This window comes from Aegilops tauschii, chromosome 3 (assembly GCF_002575655.3).
Source record: "Aegilops tauschii subsp. strangulata cultivar AL8/78 chromosome 3, Aet v6.0, whole genome shotgun sequence".
NCBI classification, from domain to species: domain Eukaryota; kingdom Viridiplantae; phylum Streptophyta; class Magnoliopsida; order Poales; family Poaceae; genus Aegilops; species Aegilops tauschii.
In genome coordinates this window covers 507,488,183-507,503,995 of record NC_053037.3, presented here as the reverse complement: position 1 = coordinate 507,503,995, position 15,813 = coordinate 507,488,183, and the positions used below count along the sequence as shown (strand labels likewise).

Below are 15,813 nucleotides of genomic sequence, written 5' to 3'. Positions count from 1 at the left end.
CAATAACCAATAGCGGGATCTGGATACCCATATTGGCTCCCACATGTTCCACGATGATCTCATCGGATGAACCACGATGTCGGGGATTCAATCAATCCCGTATACAATTCCCTTTGTCCATCGGTATGTTACTTGCCCGAGATTCGATCGTCGGTATCCCCATACCTCGTTCAATCTCGTTACCGGCAAGTCTCTTTACTCATTCCGTAACGCATGATCCCGCGACTAACTACTTAGTCACATTGAGCTCATTATGATGATGCATTACCGAGTGGGCCCAGAGATACCTCTCCGTCATACGGAGTGACAAATCCCAGTCTCGATTCGTGCCAACCCAACAGACACTTTCGGACATACCTGTAGTGCACCTTTATGGTCACCCAGTTACGTTGTGACGTTTGATGCACCCAAAGCATTCCTACAGTATCCGGGAGTTGCACAATCTCATGGTCTAAGGAAACGATACTTGACATTAGAAAAGCTCTAGCAAATGAACTACACGATCTTGTGCTATGCTTAGGATTGGGTCTTGTCCATCACATCATTCTCCCAATGATGTGATCCCGTTATCAATGACATCCAATGTCCATGGCCAGGAAACCACGACCATCTATTGATCAACGAGCTAGTCAACTAGAGGCTTACTAGGGACATGTTGTGGTCTATGTATTCACACATGTATTACGGTTTCCGGTTAATACAATTATAGCATGAACAATAGGCAATTATCATGAACAAGGAAATATAATAATAACCATTTTATTATTGCCTCGAGGGCATATTTCCAACAGTTTGAACATGAGTTTTTCCTTTTGCATGGTCATCATGAAGTAAGTACCAACATCTAGGTAACGAAAAATATGGAAGCGCATTATTAGGATGCCAATTTTGGGTAGAGAGAAATAAGCCATAGAAAAAAATTACTCGCAAAAAAATGGAAAAAGTATTGGAAGAAAATAAATATCAACACCCGAGAGATTCAACCTTTTCAAAAGAAAGTGCTCCTATCATCTGTTCCAAAGTGACCTTTTGATCATTATGAAGTAATTTGAACTAAAACCACGACGAGTAATTTGGAACGGAGGAAGTAAGTACCAACACCTAGGCAACGAAACATTGCAAAGCGTAAACGTATTATTATGAAGCCAAATTTGGAGTAGATAGAAATAAGCAACAGAGAAAACAAATATTACTCGTGGAAAGAAAGGAAAAAGTATTGGTAGGAAAAGTAGGTAACGAAACACTGGAAAGTGGAAACGTATTTATTATGAAGCTAAATTTGGAGTAGATAGTTTTCTTTCTTCCACGGGAAGAAAGAAGACCCTTTGACTAGGGTTTCTCGTGCCTCCTGTTGGTGCCGCCGTCGGTCTACCTCATCTCTCGTGGTCTTAGGGCCATAGAGGCGTGGTGGATCCCGGCCCTTGCCGGCGGGAGGGCTCTGTTTCTTCATGTTTTTTTGAGTTTTCTAAGGGTTTGTGTCTTGATGAGAGAGGCGAGGCGGTGGTGGCTCTCTGAAGATGGAATAAGTTTTTCTCGCAAAAAAGACTTGGTGTAGATCGAAATAAGCCACAGAAAAAATATTACTTGCTAAAATAAAGATAAAAATTATTGGTGGCTCTCTGAAGATGGAATAAGTTTCTCCCCGCCTAGTCCCCGTTTCGATGGTGTTTCTAGCATTGTCGGAGGGCGTGTGGAGGTTTGTCCCCGGCGAATCTCTCGGGATTCGGTCGGCGGTTGTCTTTGGTGGATCCACGTGGATCCTGTCTTCGTTCGTGTGTGTTCATGTGTCTACAGGTTGGATCCATCCGATCTACATTTCTCTTCATCGGCGGCAGTTGCTGTTCTGGTGCGTGTGGAGGTTTGTGTCCGGCGAATCTCTCGGGATTCGGTCGGCGGTTGTCTTTGGTGGATCCACGTGGATCCTGTCTTCGTTGGTGTGTGTTCATGTGTCTACAGGTTGGATCCATCCGATCTATATTTCTGTTCATCGGCGGCAATTGCTGTTCTGGTGCGTTGGTGCTATGGGGCCTTAGCACGATGACAATATTACTTGCTAAAATAAAGATAAAAATTATTGGTAGGTAACGCCTGAGAGATTCGAACTCTCGCGGGGAAACCCCATGTACTTAGCAGGCACACGCCTTAACCACTCGGCCAAAGCGTCTTTGATGAAACTATTGCAATTCTCCAGCTTTTAAAAGGCACGACATCTAACCCTGATTCGTTCCCCTAAACCCCCGACCAGCCAAGACACAGCAATCAGAGCATGGACGGCGGCGGCGTGCGGCCATCGCTTCCGTCCGCGGCGGCGGCGAGAGGAGCCTCCGGCCCGGACGAGCCTCGCGACGCGCGCGTGGTGCGGGAGCTCCTCCGGTCGATGGGGCTCGGCGAGGGCGAGTACGAGCCGCGCGTCGTGCACCAGTTCCTCGACCTGGCCTACCGCTACGTCGGGGACGTGCTCGGCGACGCCCAGGTCTACGCCGACCACGCGGCCAAGCCCCAGCTCGACGCCGACGACGTCCGCCTCGCCATCCAGGCCAAGGTCAACTTCTCCTTCTCCCAGCCGCCGCCCCGCGAGGTAAGAGTACCACCAATCTCACCGAAAACCCTAGTACCATATATCTTCGTTAGATTCGGACAAATTACTAGGTTCCGTACCTTCATCAATTGGTGAATCACGAGGGCAAGGTGCCAGTTTAAACTCTAGATCCAGCCATCCAGGACCGGCTTTCCTGTGAACCCATCAGATTCGGAGGGAGTAATGTTGTGGATTCCAATTGGGGAAACGATAGGCACAACAGAGAATGTGCCGATGTGTCACAGCAGAAACATTCTCGATAGAAGAAATGATGTGTTCTGTTGAGATTTCAGTTAATATCTGGTTCTTGGGGGAGATATTTTTTGGGAAATTTTTAAATCTCAAATAAGGGGCAACTTCTCGAATAAATGAATGCATTCCACAATCAAAGCCACCATCCGGAACACAGAGATTGCGGTTTGAGTCCTTTTATTTAAGCTCACGTAATGCCATTTTGTCTACACTCCACACTTGTAGCCCATCCGAGGGACCAACATATCAGTCATTGTTATACTGAAATTATAAGGAAAACATAGGAGGGAATGTGGGATTCGAACCCAGATCATCTCAAGCACTCCCTCTTTAGTGATCTAAATGCTCTTATATTTCTTTATGGAGAGAGTAGTATTCTACCACCCTACCACTAGGACCAAGATGACTCGTTTATCCTTTGGGAAGTTGGAACCTACCAAACTTTTGCTAGCTTGGTGGGTAACTAGGGAGTGCCTACATTTAAATTCCTGCAGATAGTAGCAGATGATGCAATGAGAGTCCAGTTGGGGCAGAAGATCGACATTCAATTTAGTCCATGTCTTGTTAGGAATGTTCAGCTGAGCCCACAGTATCATGTGTACTTTAAACTCAGTTTTGTTAGATTTGACACTCTTCGTAGGTCAAGTCAAATAATCGCACAGAAGGGAGAGCATCTGTTAGAGCCTCAGATCAGATCGCTATGCCTATGCCATAGGGCTGACAAGGTATCGGCGAGGAGGCACCGTAGCCAGCACAGATCAGAAAGATAATGGGTAGTGGCGAACAGAGATTAGGGAAGGCTTCTTTATCGGTAACTCGCATCAGTCGTTGCAGCTACGGGACATGACTCAAGACTAGTGTCCTGGATGGATACAAGGTCAAAACTGCTGCAGAACGTGACTGCTGCAAGTTCTATTGAAACTACTCTTAACTTGGGGAACATAAGACTCTTTCATTGAACGAACTCTTAGACAATTCCAACTCAGGTGTGCCTGCAGTGGCCTGTGGGTTCCTCCGAAACGGAATTCCCCACATAACATTCCATGATGACGGTTACCTGCCAATTCACTGATACACCAATGTCCCCACTCCCACCCCTTCAATTCTTCGGGAACAAGCTACGCATAGTAGAAAACAATGTTTTGGAATGCATGGCTAGACTTCTATAGAAACACGAAACAAACAGGGTATGATTCTTATTGTATATGGGGCTGGTATCTGAAGATATACCTAAAATGTTGATGAATCATATTGGGCAGTACAAAGATATTAGAGATTGAGGGTCATGCACAAGTATATCCACTTGCGTGTTAACTGCTAAGAAGTGCAACTAAACAACATCTTGGGGGAATAAAGGCTATGAACAACTCATGTGGTTATGCTTTGAAGTCAAGTGCTTGTTTTACGTTTTATCAGATCCCTGGAAACTCAAGCTGACACAAAGTACTCTGTATGCATAGGTGGATGACAAGTCTTTTTGCTGATGTCGCAGGTTCTACTTGAGTTGGCACGCAGCCGGAACAAAATCCCGCTGCCCAAGTCTATTGCTCCACCTGGCTCGATTCCTCTGCCACCCGAACAGGACACATTGTTGAGCGAAAACTACCAACTCCTACCTGCATTGAAGCCGCCAACTCAGATCGAGGAAGCGGAAGATGACAACGAGGGGACCAACGCAAGCCCTGGCAATCCTAGTCCAAGCTATCCGCAGGATCAGAGGGGCAGCGAGCAACATCAGCCTCAGAGCCAGAGCCAGAGGGTTTCTTTCCAACTGAATGCGGTGGCTGCTGCGGCTGCAAAGCGTCCTCTGGTGACAATTGATCAGTTGAACATGGGCTAACTGATTGTAGATCGCTGGCAGGCTCCTAGTGCTTGTTCCCGCGAGCCTGCTTGCTGATGCTTGTGTAGCTGCTGGGATCGCCCTTTCTGGCTAGCGCCCTCCTGTTTCAGCATGAAAAATGCTGATTGTTGAGGAAAGGGAGCAGCCTTGCAAGTAGCATGAAAAAAGTTGTAGCCGTGCACCTCGGATTAATTAATTCTTGTCCATTATTGTCAGCTTATTGATTTTGTAGATGTCGTCAAACTTGAACTGTGCCGTTGTTGTTTCTGAATGCTAAATCGGTGTTCCTATTATGCTTTTGGTGGCATGCACTCTAGTGATCTAAATGCTCTTATATTTCTTTATATTTCTTTACGGAGGGAGTACAATATAGAGATAAAGATAAATCTGTAGTGCCTGCACCACTTTTGATTCTTTATCAGTGTTTGCTTTTTTGACTGGGGAGCAGGATGGACTGATACCTTCTATGCGTCTCACATGGAAGAGTTAGTGAGAAATCAAAACAAAAGCCAAAACAGCCCGTCTAGCTCAGTTGGTAGAGCGCAAGGCTCTTAACCTTGTGGTCGTGGGTTCGAGCCCCACGGTGGGCGACCACCTTTTATTTTTTTATTTTTTGTACTCTACAGGAATCAATTTGCATGCAAGTAGTGCATGAATATGATGGATGGCCACTGCATTGCGACGGACACGCTCCAGTTTATTTACAGCATCAGTTTGCAATTTGTACACAGGGACTTGCCTTTTGCTGAAGCTGTGTTCGAGTAGTTCTTTGATCTCAAGCCATGCCTCACTGCCTCAGTGATAGCATAGATGAGAGACAGGAGAGATGGGTCCAGGGGAGAACAACACCAATTCTTATGAGATTGCCATGGAACACAAAGGAATAATATCATGTATGTACCTTTGTAGAACTTCAATACCACTCAATTGCATTGTGAGACATATACTTTGCTGAAATGAAAATGACAAGTGCTTGTCTCACAATGCAATTTCAGCATATATTCGCCTTTCCCGTCTCTCACAAATCCGATTAAGTTTGATGCAGAATTTTACAGACATGTCACAAATTGGCGATGGATACAGACTAGCAGCAGCGACACGTCAACTGTCATGTCATGCCTTGGTGAGCGATACAACCAGCATAACCCTCGGGCTTCTGGCGTGCTTGACTTGTGAGCTGCGCTGCAGGCTCAAGTGCTTCTCGCCGGTCCTGACAAATTCATCCATGATCTCTGCTGGCGATCCAAAATGCTGGACTATTATCGGCTCGAAAGCAGCTCTCAGGCTATTCACCATCCTGTTTGGGGTGAGGAGGGCGCGGTCCATGCCGCTTATAGGGTCGTGCACCCGCATCTCTGTGATTGAGAAGGAGCCCTCTTCTTGGATGATCTCTCTCAGCTCTTCATCGGAAGGTCCATGCACCGGTATGTACAAAGAATCAAGCTTTTCTTTGTCAATCACACCCTGTTAGTTATCCAAAAAATGCTCATTAGCAAATAACAGCATGGTTAAAAAGTAAAGGATGTATTCACCTCTGAGGCCATGGCGCCTAAAATCTGAGCTGCAGTTCCCCAGATGAGAGAGGTCTCGGTGACAGGCTCATCAGAACGCCTCCCCGGGAGGGAAACAACCATCCGGCCTTCTGGGACCAATTCTTTGGCTCTCAGCTGCAGGAAAAGTGTGAAATCTTTCTTGAATTGTCGTGCATAAGCTCCAGCGACCACTGGGAGTCTTTCACGCCTGACGTTCTCATCCATGTCATACGCCGGGATTTGCTTCATCCTTAAATCTTCAGGAGCCTGTGCCTCTGAACGATCAGATAGTGAAGGGGCGAATGCTACTGGAGTGGTGTCAGACTCAATACCTTTGATAGCCAATGAAGGCTGTTGGATGAACAGAAAAGATGCACGGAGCCACTAGGGAAGAGCCTCTCATAGAATGACCCTGGTACAACACCAGTTACAACAACAGGCTCACCGATTTGCCGGACCGCAACCAGGCTTTTCACCACCGCGTTGAAGTCGTTGTATGGGAGATCATTGAGGAGCACACAGACTTCCGGAGGTGGCTGCCGCAACTGAAGAAAGTGGCTGTGGGTGGCCTCAAGGGCGATGGACACCAGTGCTACCGCGTTTGGGCCCGAGGAGCAGCCCAAGTCCGCAATCACCACCTTCCCGTGCGACAAGGTGGTGGTGTTGCTGCATAATTCGACGACCGCTGCTTCTATCAGGGCCTTCATCCTGTTCTGCTCAGCACTCTGCAGACGACTTGTACTTCTTCAGAAATCTAGTTCAATCTTTCCCAATATTGTTTTTATTTTACTATAAGGTGCTAGTTTAGTTGTTAGTAATATAAGATATATTATGAGCAAATTCCTGCTGAAACAGTCTTCAGAAGCCAAGTTTCAGGAGAAGGTACCGTAGAAACAACACTCTTCAGCTAATTAAGAGAGCAGAAATTACCTGAAAACTGGAGTTGTGAGCGTAGCTAGTTTCGCCTTGTCCTTGATTCATATGCACCATCTGTTTGGAAGCCATGGCTTTGCTTGCAGCAGGGCTAGCCTCCGGAGACCTGAACCTGAGAGAGCAAGATTAGGAAGGAGATGGTGAAGATGCACCGGAAGTTCAGCTCTTGTTTTTTATATGCTAGCTGGGGATGGCTCTTCTGGCTGCTTATTGGGCGAAGCAAATGGGTCAACGTGCTTATCAGTCCTAGGGCCAGCTCATACACTGGTTTAATGAAAGATTCGGTCAAACCCAAATCAGGGTATAATACATTAACAACCTATCACCAGAGTTTGTCTTATACCAGCTACCTGTTATTTTGAGGCCATGGCTCCGCTTGCGCTGGAAGTTCAATTTTTCATTTTCAATGCTCAACAGGGATGACTGTTCTGGCTGCTTATTGGGGGCAATGAAATAGTCAATGTGTTTTTCAATCTGTTATTTGTCACTACTATTAAGGCCAGCAACTTGAAAGGCTAAAGTGTCAAACTGGGATAAGAGAATATTTGTTTAAACTAGCAGAACAGATACAAACATGTCATGCCATGGTTGAGAGATACAAGCTAAGAACTCACAGGCCAGTCGTCGTGTCATGCCTTGTTGAACGATAAAACCAGCATCACTCTTGGGTTTTCGGCACGCACACACACAGCTTGCAAACTGCACTGCAAGCTCCAGTTCTTCTTTTCGGCCCTTGCGAATAAAAAATCATCCATGACCGTGTTCCATTAAAAAATGGTTCCCTTAAACATGTGCATATACTATACATCAGAGAGTTGATTACCTTCAAAGCACGCCATGGGTTTTAGTTTACATAATCAAGTGGGCACACATTTGGCCTCAAAGACAGCATCTGTTCACTGTCATCAAATGTGATGTACCTTTAGGGACCTGATAATCATGCCTTTTCGAGGGATACAACCAGCATAGCATATGGACATCTAGCCCGCTCCTCTTGCAAGCTTCCCTCTAGGATCCATCGCCGCTCCGCGGTCCTCATGAATTCATCCATGACATCACCAAAATGTTGGACTAATACCAGCTCAAACAAAGCTCACAGAAATCCGTGCGAACCTTCCTGGGGTGCTGAGAGCATTGTTCATATCAGTTCTAGGTCATGCGCCCGCATCTCCCTGATTGAAAAGGAGCCCTCTTCTTGGATGATCTCCCTCAGCTCTTCGCTAGAAGGTTCATACAATAGCCCATAAAAGGAATCAAACTTTTCCTTGTCAATCACACCCTGTTAATATAACCATAAGATCATGAGGTCAAATATAATGCTCGCACCAATTCAATCGCAAAAGATACCTTTTTTTTTGCAGGTAATCGCAAAAGATACATGCTAGAAAAGAAAGTAAAGCAGTTTACCTCTGAGACCATGACACATAGAATCTGAGCTACAATTTCTAATATATAAGAGAATTTGGTGGCGATTGCATCAGAACACCTCCCTACCAGCGAAACAATCATTCGGCCTCCTGAGACCAACTCTTTGGCTCTCAGCTCCAGAAAAAGCGTGAAATCTTTTCTGTACTGTTTTGCATAAGCCTCAAGTACTATAGGAAGCCTTTCACTCCTAGAATGCTCATCAATGTCATACGCTGGGATGAGATTCCTCGTTAGATCTTCTGGAGCCTCTAAAGATAAGGTTTTGCTTATGGAGTAGACGAGTAATGCAGTGGATTGATCCATCAAGTAGTATCAAACTCACACCTTTGAGAGCCAATGCAAGCTATTGGACTTGCAAACAAGATGCAAGGATTCACTGGTGAAGAGCCGCTCGTAAAACGACCCTGGTGTGATACCGGTCACGACAACAGGATCATTTGCTTTGACGGAGCGTGACCAGGCTCTTCACCACCGTGCTGAAGTCGTTCTCGGGGAGATCGTTGAGGAGCGCACACACTTCCGGTGGAGGTTGCTAGAACTGAAGACAATGAACGTGAATCGCCTCGACAGCGATCAATACAAGTGCAAGTGTGTTTGGACCAGTGGAGCAGCCCAAGTCCGCGATCACAACTTGCCGGGCTGCAAGGTGCCGGTGCTGCTGCATAATTCAACGATGACCGCTTCAATCAGGTTTCATCTTCTTCTGCTCAGCCTTCTGCAGTTGACATGTACTTATTCAGAAAGAACTAAAACTATCCCAATTCTTGTTCTTATTTTGCATAATGGTGTTAATTTAAATGCCAGTAAAATAAGATATATTATGAACAAATTCTTGGTGAGAGAATCTTCGGAAGCCAAGTTTCAAGAGACCGTAGAGACAACACTGCTAAATTAATAGACAGAAGAGAAAATACCTGAATACTAGAGTTGCGAGCATAGCTAGTTTCCCCGTGTCCTTGAATCATAATCTGCGCCATCTTTTTGGAGGCCATGGCTTTGCATGCAGCACCCCCAACCTCCGAAGACCTTGAACCTTAGAGGACAAGATTAGGATGGAGATGGTGATGGTACCCTTCAATTCTATCTTTTATATGCTGTTCGGGCTGCTTATTGGGCAGACTGATAGGGTCAACATGCTTATCAATCTCAGGGGCTGCTAATAGGAAGGTTGCATGAAAGATTAGGTCAAATTCACATCAGGATATAATAAATTAACAACCGGTCACTACTAGAGTTTGTTTTAGATCAGCTAATTTGTCATTTTGAGACCATGACTTTGATTGCAGAGTGGAAGTTCAATTCTTCTTTTTATATGCTCAATTGGGGATGGCTCTTGTGGCTGCTTATTGGAGGCAATTATGACATAAACGTGTTAATTATAAGGTAGAAAGGTTGAAGGGTCAAATTCAGATAAGAATAGCAACCTGTCACGGCCAGATATGATATTTGTTTAAACCAGCACAATTATCATTATTTGACATGGTAGAATATGTTGGCTCTTCAAGTTGAGTATAGAAACAGAAGAATGATTGAACTTACCCTACATTCCTTTTTTACCGGAATTTCCAGTACATGATTAGCATTAACATGATCACGATGAGCTTTACTGAATAAGAACAATAAATTGGAGTGTTCACATATTGTCATGGACCATACAGCTAGTACTGTTTCTGCTCTTATCCTCCCTCCAAACTCTTGAAGATTCTTTTGTGTGTGTCTCATTCCCAATCTCCTGATTGGAAATAAATAACATGTTACAACTGTTTTGCCACAAAAAAGAGAGTAAGTGCTACAATCTCAAGCAGTCAACTGGCCAACATAACTCAAGCTTTGTAGAAGCCATACATTACAATGTGTTGTACAGTTAAAAGCTAGTTGAGCGAGTTCATGGGCAGCCGCATTTGTTAATGGATATAGATCGAAGGAAACAAATGCAGTGCCTCTTAAACAAAGAAACAAAGCAGGGACACATCACTCACCTGGTCATCTGATCAAGCACTTATTTCAGTGGAGACACCCTCCCCGCGAATTTAGTCGGACCTGAGCACCCCGCGTGTGGACCACCCAGCCAGTCGCCGCTCACAAAGCAGTGCCTGCCTTGATCACCATGAAAACTGTAGCCTTAGTTGGTGGTTGTGTTCGGCTCCATGCTGCCACCCATCTATCTTTCTCCCAGAGCAAGTGCGTCGACCACATGTCCATTCAACTCGGCTCCCAAGAGGTCATGATGACACGCAGTAGAACTACTTGCGCACCATGATCTTTCAGCGTGTCCTGCACAAGCGGCTCCGCCCGTCGGCCGTGTACGGAGCACCTAAGGAGGAGGGTAGGCGGCATTTCGTCGAACTGATGGCGGGCGGTGGAACGGAGAGCCCAACTTCCAGGCCACCCTTTGCCTTTCTAGTTCTTGTTAGCAATCCGGCGACTCTAGTAGAGGCAGATTATCCTCTTCACCTCCAGCGACAGCGCAGGTAGTAGAGGTAGGCGACTGCGCCGCCACGTTCTTTGACCACCTGCACGCAGCCGCCAGCCAGTAGTGGAAATCCCGTCAGTATCCGCGGCGCATGGGGCGACAGGAGGAGGGATTTGACCGAACCGAACCTGCTGGAAGAGTGGGCGGCGTCGACGCCCTGCGCTATGACGACGAGGAGGCGCGTCGGCGTCGAAGAGGTGAGTCGAGGAGCGCCGGGATGGCGGCTGCGTCGTCGTAGAGGCGCGGGTCCGTGCCCGTCCGCTCCACCACCTACGAAGCTGCCGCGCCGCTCGCCTGCAAAACGAACATTCCTGACTCTCTCCGGCCGCGGCGGCGAGGGTGGTAGGCGGAGCGGATCTCGCCGGCCGTTGTGTCTCGCCCGGGAGACCGTTGGAGAAGCGCGCACGGGAGGTGCCCAGTTCACAAGCTGGGCCGGAATTTCCATTTCCCTCTTTCTGGGCTGCACTAACTAGGCTGGCAGAGGGCCTCGGCACCCATCCGTATGAGGCATTGGACCCCAGGACGCCGTCCCCTCAATTTTTTCTTTAATAATAACAAATGGACCCGGGACGCCGCTGTACACAGTACACTGCCTCTGCCTGTATCATTCGAGCTCTGTGTTTTGATTTCAAGAGAATCTAAATGGTTGATGAAATACGGGACGAGCAATATATGGCCGTCCCTACTCCAACTTCACCTAGAATTCCAATTTCCAAGCTAGCTTCATTTTGAACATATTGTTTTGTCAGAACTAGGGTAACATAGTTCAGTTGTACACCCTCCTTACTTGAAATGCATATCTACTACATGTAATATTCAGAGAGCTAGAAATATGGGGTCTTCTGGTGCATGAAAAGTAGAGTACTAGAAACAGATAGGACATAACCCAATTCCATAGACTTTTAAATGGCTTTGAAATACTTGCTGTCAGAATAAGCACAAGGTGTTCTTGGCTCCTCCTGCGTAGGAGGCTATACACCAGAGCACCAGAGCGTTGTTTCAGAGCAGGTTACAGTTGTGTCAGGTGTGACTCCCTTTCTCTAGAAACAAGAGACCATCTCCCCTTCCCGTCTCCATTTGCATTTGCTTGCTTGAACTGCATTTGTCCTGGCTGGACTTATCATCCATCCAACATTCGGAACATTCTTCCTCATCTCAGGCGCAGAATTGCCCTGCCCTTTCTTCATGGAAATTGTGATGCTTGTCTCTTGGGCAATCTAGACCACCATGAACGACTACATCATCAAGGGTACGCACTGTAATCTCTACATACGCTACGCAGGAGAAAATTCAAGGAGAAGATGAAATGGCTTGTTCACGACGGCAATCATGCTACAGATTGTGACCATTCTGCAGTAATGCCCAGAAATCCAACAACGAAAAAGTTACAAAAGCGAGTACAAGGGGTGAATCATAGACGCCAGGGCGCATTACAAAAAACAGATGAACATTCATAAGTCGGGCTGCAGCGTACAGTAGTTCCACAGACCCCCGGTAAGCAAATCTAAACCTATTTCTAGCCTAGAACAAATATATTGCAGAATTAACAAAGCTTATGGAGAACAACAGGGCACATCATATATTCAACGATTCAGTTGCAGTGCTAAATTTAGAAAAGAGGGAAAAGGTTGAGCTGACATTATCTACTGCAGATATTAAGAACCACATTGCACACAAGATATCATCAGACTTAACAGTGCAGCATCGGGTACATAACGTGTCCTAATTAAGATAGGAAACAGTAATTCCATCACAGAAGATACATCTAAGAGTCAAAAGTAATTCATAACTGCCATCGGATCAGAAGATGCAAAATTTGGCATGATATATTGCTCCCAAAACAATTTGTAACATAACACTTACTGGAGTAAGAATTTACAGCCCAAAAATGGCTAATCCTGCGGTAACATACGCATGCTCAGGTTCTTTTCCATTTGATCTGATAGTTCAATCCCACTTGTCTTTTACAGCTACATCAGGATCAAAATTGTAGTATCATACATAACTGCAATCCTAAGTCTAAGAATTTACAGCCCAATCTTCTGAACCAACTACAACTTGCTTGCATCACTAATCCCTCTATGATTCCTGAGGTTTTCATCACAGGGCCCCCAACCCAATCCTCTGGGCCCATGTGTATCCATGTCGGCAGGAGCTCTACTGAAGCACCATTTCTTCTTCAGAGAAGAAATCGAACATGTCCCACAATCGTGTCAGCAGTTCGGGCTGAGGTGAAGAAGAATTTTATTGAAAGTATCCGTCGTTCCAGGGATCACCTGTGATTAGAGTGTGACTCTCACCCAAGTCTGGTCTATGTTCCAAAGTTCCAGCAGCAAAAGAAAAACACCTGTCAAGCAAAACTGTGTAATCGTCTGAGTCTAGAAAAACAACTTAGAAAAGGGAACTGCGTATTGTGTCAGAAAGTTTAATGTGCGATAGTACTACATATTCTGTAAGATCGTTGTGGAGTAACGGCCAGAAATCCAACAATGAACAACGCCTGTATCCTCCAAACAACATATGATGTATGTTAAAGTGTCAGGCAAAAAACTACTGAATGTACAAGACCCATCTAGAAAACAGCAGCCACAAATTGTGTCAGGATTTTTATTTGGTAAACAAAACACATAGTTAAGTTCTGAGCACATGTAAGATACCAAGCACATCTTCAGTTCACTACAGCAATCGAGCTACAAAATTTGACCATTCTGCAGTAATGCCCAGAAATCCAACAACAAAGAAGTTACAAAAGTCCGGCTGCATTCAGAAAAAACAGATGAACATTCATAAGTCCGGCTGCATTCAGAAAAAAAAACAGATGAACATTCATAAGTCCGGCTGCAGCATACAGTAGTTCCACAGACCCCGGTAAGCAAATCTAAACCTGTTTCTAGCCTAGAACAGAGATATTGCAGAATTAACAAAGCTTACGGAGAACAACAGGACACGGCATGTATTCAACGATTCAGTAGCAGTGCTAAATTCAGAAAAGGAGAAACAAGGTTCAGCTGACATTTATCTACTGCAGAAATTAAGATCCACATTGCACAACACAAGATAGCATCAAACTTAACAGTGGAGGATTGGGTACACATCACGTCCTAGTTAAGATACCAAACAGTAATTCCATCACAGAAGACACAACCAAGAGTCAAAAGTAATTCTTAACTGCCATCGGGTGAGAAGCTACAAAATTTGGCATGATATATTGCTCCCAAAACTGAGCCATGATATAATGCCGTAGAGTATACGATATAGAGTAAAATGCTTATGGTTTGCTTTTAGCAAACAAAGTAAGCATAACAGTAAAGGTAATGACTAGTTTAGTGGTATGATGAGATCTTGAATAACTGAAGCAGTAGAGGCGCCGGAGGTGAACATCTTCAGAGATGGCCGTTTTATGCAAGAACTCTGTTAGGCGCACTGACTTCCATGGCAGGATCCCAGCAGGGCCGGTGCCACTGCCGTCATTGAGCAGGGCAAGGGCGCAGATAGCTCTTCCCAGGACTAGTTCATCTCTGGGTCCGCAAGAATATTCGCCAAGAAGTCGTCTTCCAGTTCCACCACGGGATTTGGTGCGGAAGGAGGGGGCGAGGCAAACAGGACGGGCGACGGCAGATTTGATGGAGGGGGCAACGACGGAAACAGGAGCTGCCGCCTGGCTGCGGGTGATTCGTCCATGGGGGCCTTGCTCTTCTTGGGCGCAGACGCGTGCAGAGATGGCGGAGAAAGCCGAGGGCCGTCGTCAGGCGTCTTCCTCTTGCGCGCGGACGCCGAGTTCTTGGAGGCGGACTTGAGGAACCGCGGGCTCTGGTAGATCTTGCAGAGGCAAAGAACCGGCCCCGGCTGGCCGCCGTCTTCTTGGCCGACGCTGAATTCCATCATGAGCCACTCCGGCGGCTTCTTGTCTTCCTTGGGATTGGGTGTGTAGGTGAACTTCTCGAAGCGGCCGACGGCGTGGCCCTCACCGTCGACGACGTCATTCCCTCGCTCTTGTTTCCATGTGCCCTTGCCTCCTCCGACGATCCGAGACTTGCGGCTATTCTGGGCGCTCTTGGGCTTCACGAGGCTGAAGAAGTACCAGTTCTTGCTCTCGCCTTGAGCCCTCGCCGGGCCTGGCAGGCGGCCGGAGACGAGGGAGGCCGGATCTGTGGCGTATACGTCTGCCTCGTGGAAGAACTGGCTGGTGGCGTCTGGCAGGGGCTGGCCGGAGATTCTTGGGCGGAGGTAGAAGGAGACGAGCTCGCTGTCGGTCGGGCAGAAGGCAAAGCCAGGCGCGGGCTCAGTAGGAGGCGGCGGCGACGCGATGGGTGGAGGCGAGGTGGGTGACGCGCCAGGGGTTAGGAGGGAGGCGGCCGCGACGCCATGGGCTAGGGTTTGCGGCGGCGGCGGGTGGTAGGGAGAGACGCGGCGGCCGGCTCCCTCCCATTCGAACCAAGGGTTCAGGAAGAAGGCGGGTTCGTCCTCGCTTGAGTAGAAGGAGGAAGAGCCGGGCAGCGGCGGCGACGCCATGGGGGCTAGAGTTTGAGGGAGAAGAGGAGGAGGGGAGGGGGACGCGCCGGAGGCAGGGAGAGGCGTCGGCGGCGGTTCCAGTTTTAAGGACGCGCGAGCTGTGTTGGGGGTTGGGGTCGGGGACTTGGCGCGTTTCCTCTGGTGGCCCTCCCCAACTTTTCAACCCAACGGTGGTAACCGGATTTGAAGCGAAATGTTTCCATTCCTTTTTGAGTTAGCTTTGAAGCGAACTTGGAAGGCCAAGTGCGCACGATTCTTGCTACTA

General features: G+C 47.0%; 3 protein-coding genes and 2 non-coding genes across 9 annotated transcripts; 2 read left to right on the top strand and 3 right to left on the bottom strand.

The window, feature by feature from the left end:
• Positions 1–2,082: 2,082 nt before the first annotated feature.
• On the bottom strand, positions 2,083–2,164 carry TRNAS-GCU (transfer RNA serine (anticodon GCU)). Its single transcript has one exon. It is a non-coding gene; the product is annotated as a tRNA-Ser (tRNA).
• Positions 2,165–2,212: 48 nt separating this feature from the next.
• On the top strand, positions 2,213–4,963 carry LOC109744221 (transcription initiation factor TFIID subunit 9). Its single transcript, XM_020303315.4, has 2 exons — positions 2,213–2,578; positions 4,323–4,963. The coding sequence occupies exons 1-2, from the start codon at positions 2,267–2,269 to the stop codon at positions 4,668–4,670; spliced, it is 660 nt and encodes a 219-aa protein (XP_020158904.1). The 5' UTR covers positions 2,213–2,266; the 3' UTR covers positions 4,671–4,963.
• Positions 4,964–5,187: 224 nt separating this feature from the next.
• Positions 5,188–5,260, top strand: TRNAK-CUU (transfer RNA lysine (anticodon CUU)). Its single transcript has one exon. It is a non-coding gene; the product is annotated as a tRNA-Lys (tRNA).
• Positions 5,261–5,510: 250 nt separating this feature from the next.
• Positions 5,511–11,480, bottom strand: LOC120961806 (probable jasmonic acid carboxyl methyltransferase 2). Of its 5 annotated transcripts, XM_045235066.2 has the most exons (12): positions 11,165–11,480; positions 10,543–11,076; positions 10,103–10,295; positions 9,478–9,716; positions 8,888–9,278; positions 8,543–8,809; positions 7,959–8,414; positions 7,750–7,867; positions 7,133–7,247; positions 6,535–6,927; positions 6,203–6,469; positions 5,511–6,134 (listed from the first exon to the last, which is right to left on the bottom strand). In XM_045235066.2, exons 9-12 carry the CDS (start codon positions 7,205–7,207, stop codon positions 5,784–5,786), a joined length of 1,086 nt encoding a protein of 361 aa, XP_045091001.1. In that variant the 5' UTR covers positions 7,208–7,247; positions 7,750–7,867; positions 7,959–8,414; positions 8,543–8,809; positions 8,888–9,278; positions 9,478–9,716; positions 10,103–10,295; positions 10,543–11,076; positions 11,165–11,480; the 3' UTR covers positions 5,511–5,783. The 5 variants fall into 5 exon arrangements, with proteins under 5 accessions (XP_045091001.1, XP_073367019.1, XP_073367022.1 ...); XM_073510918.1 differs by having other exon boundaries at positions 8,543–9,278; XM_073510921.1 differs by having other exon boundaries at positions 7,133–7,241; positions 8,543–9,278.
• Positions 11,481–14,543: 3,063 nt separating this feature from the next.
• LOC109744225 (uncharacterized) lies at positions 14,544–15,548 on the bottom strand. The gene has a single exon (XM_020303318.1). The coding sequence runs from the start codon at positions 15,546–15,548 to the stop codon at positions 14,544–14,546; it is 1,005 nt and encodes a 334-aa protein (XP_020158907.1).
• Positions 15,549–15,813: the final 265 nt, after the last annotated feature.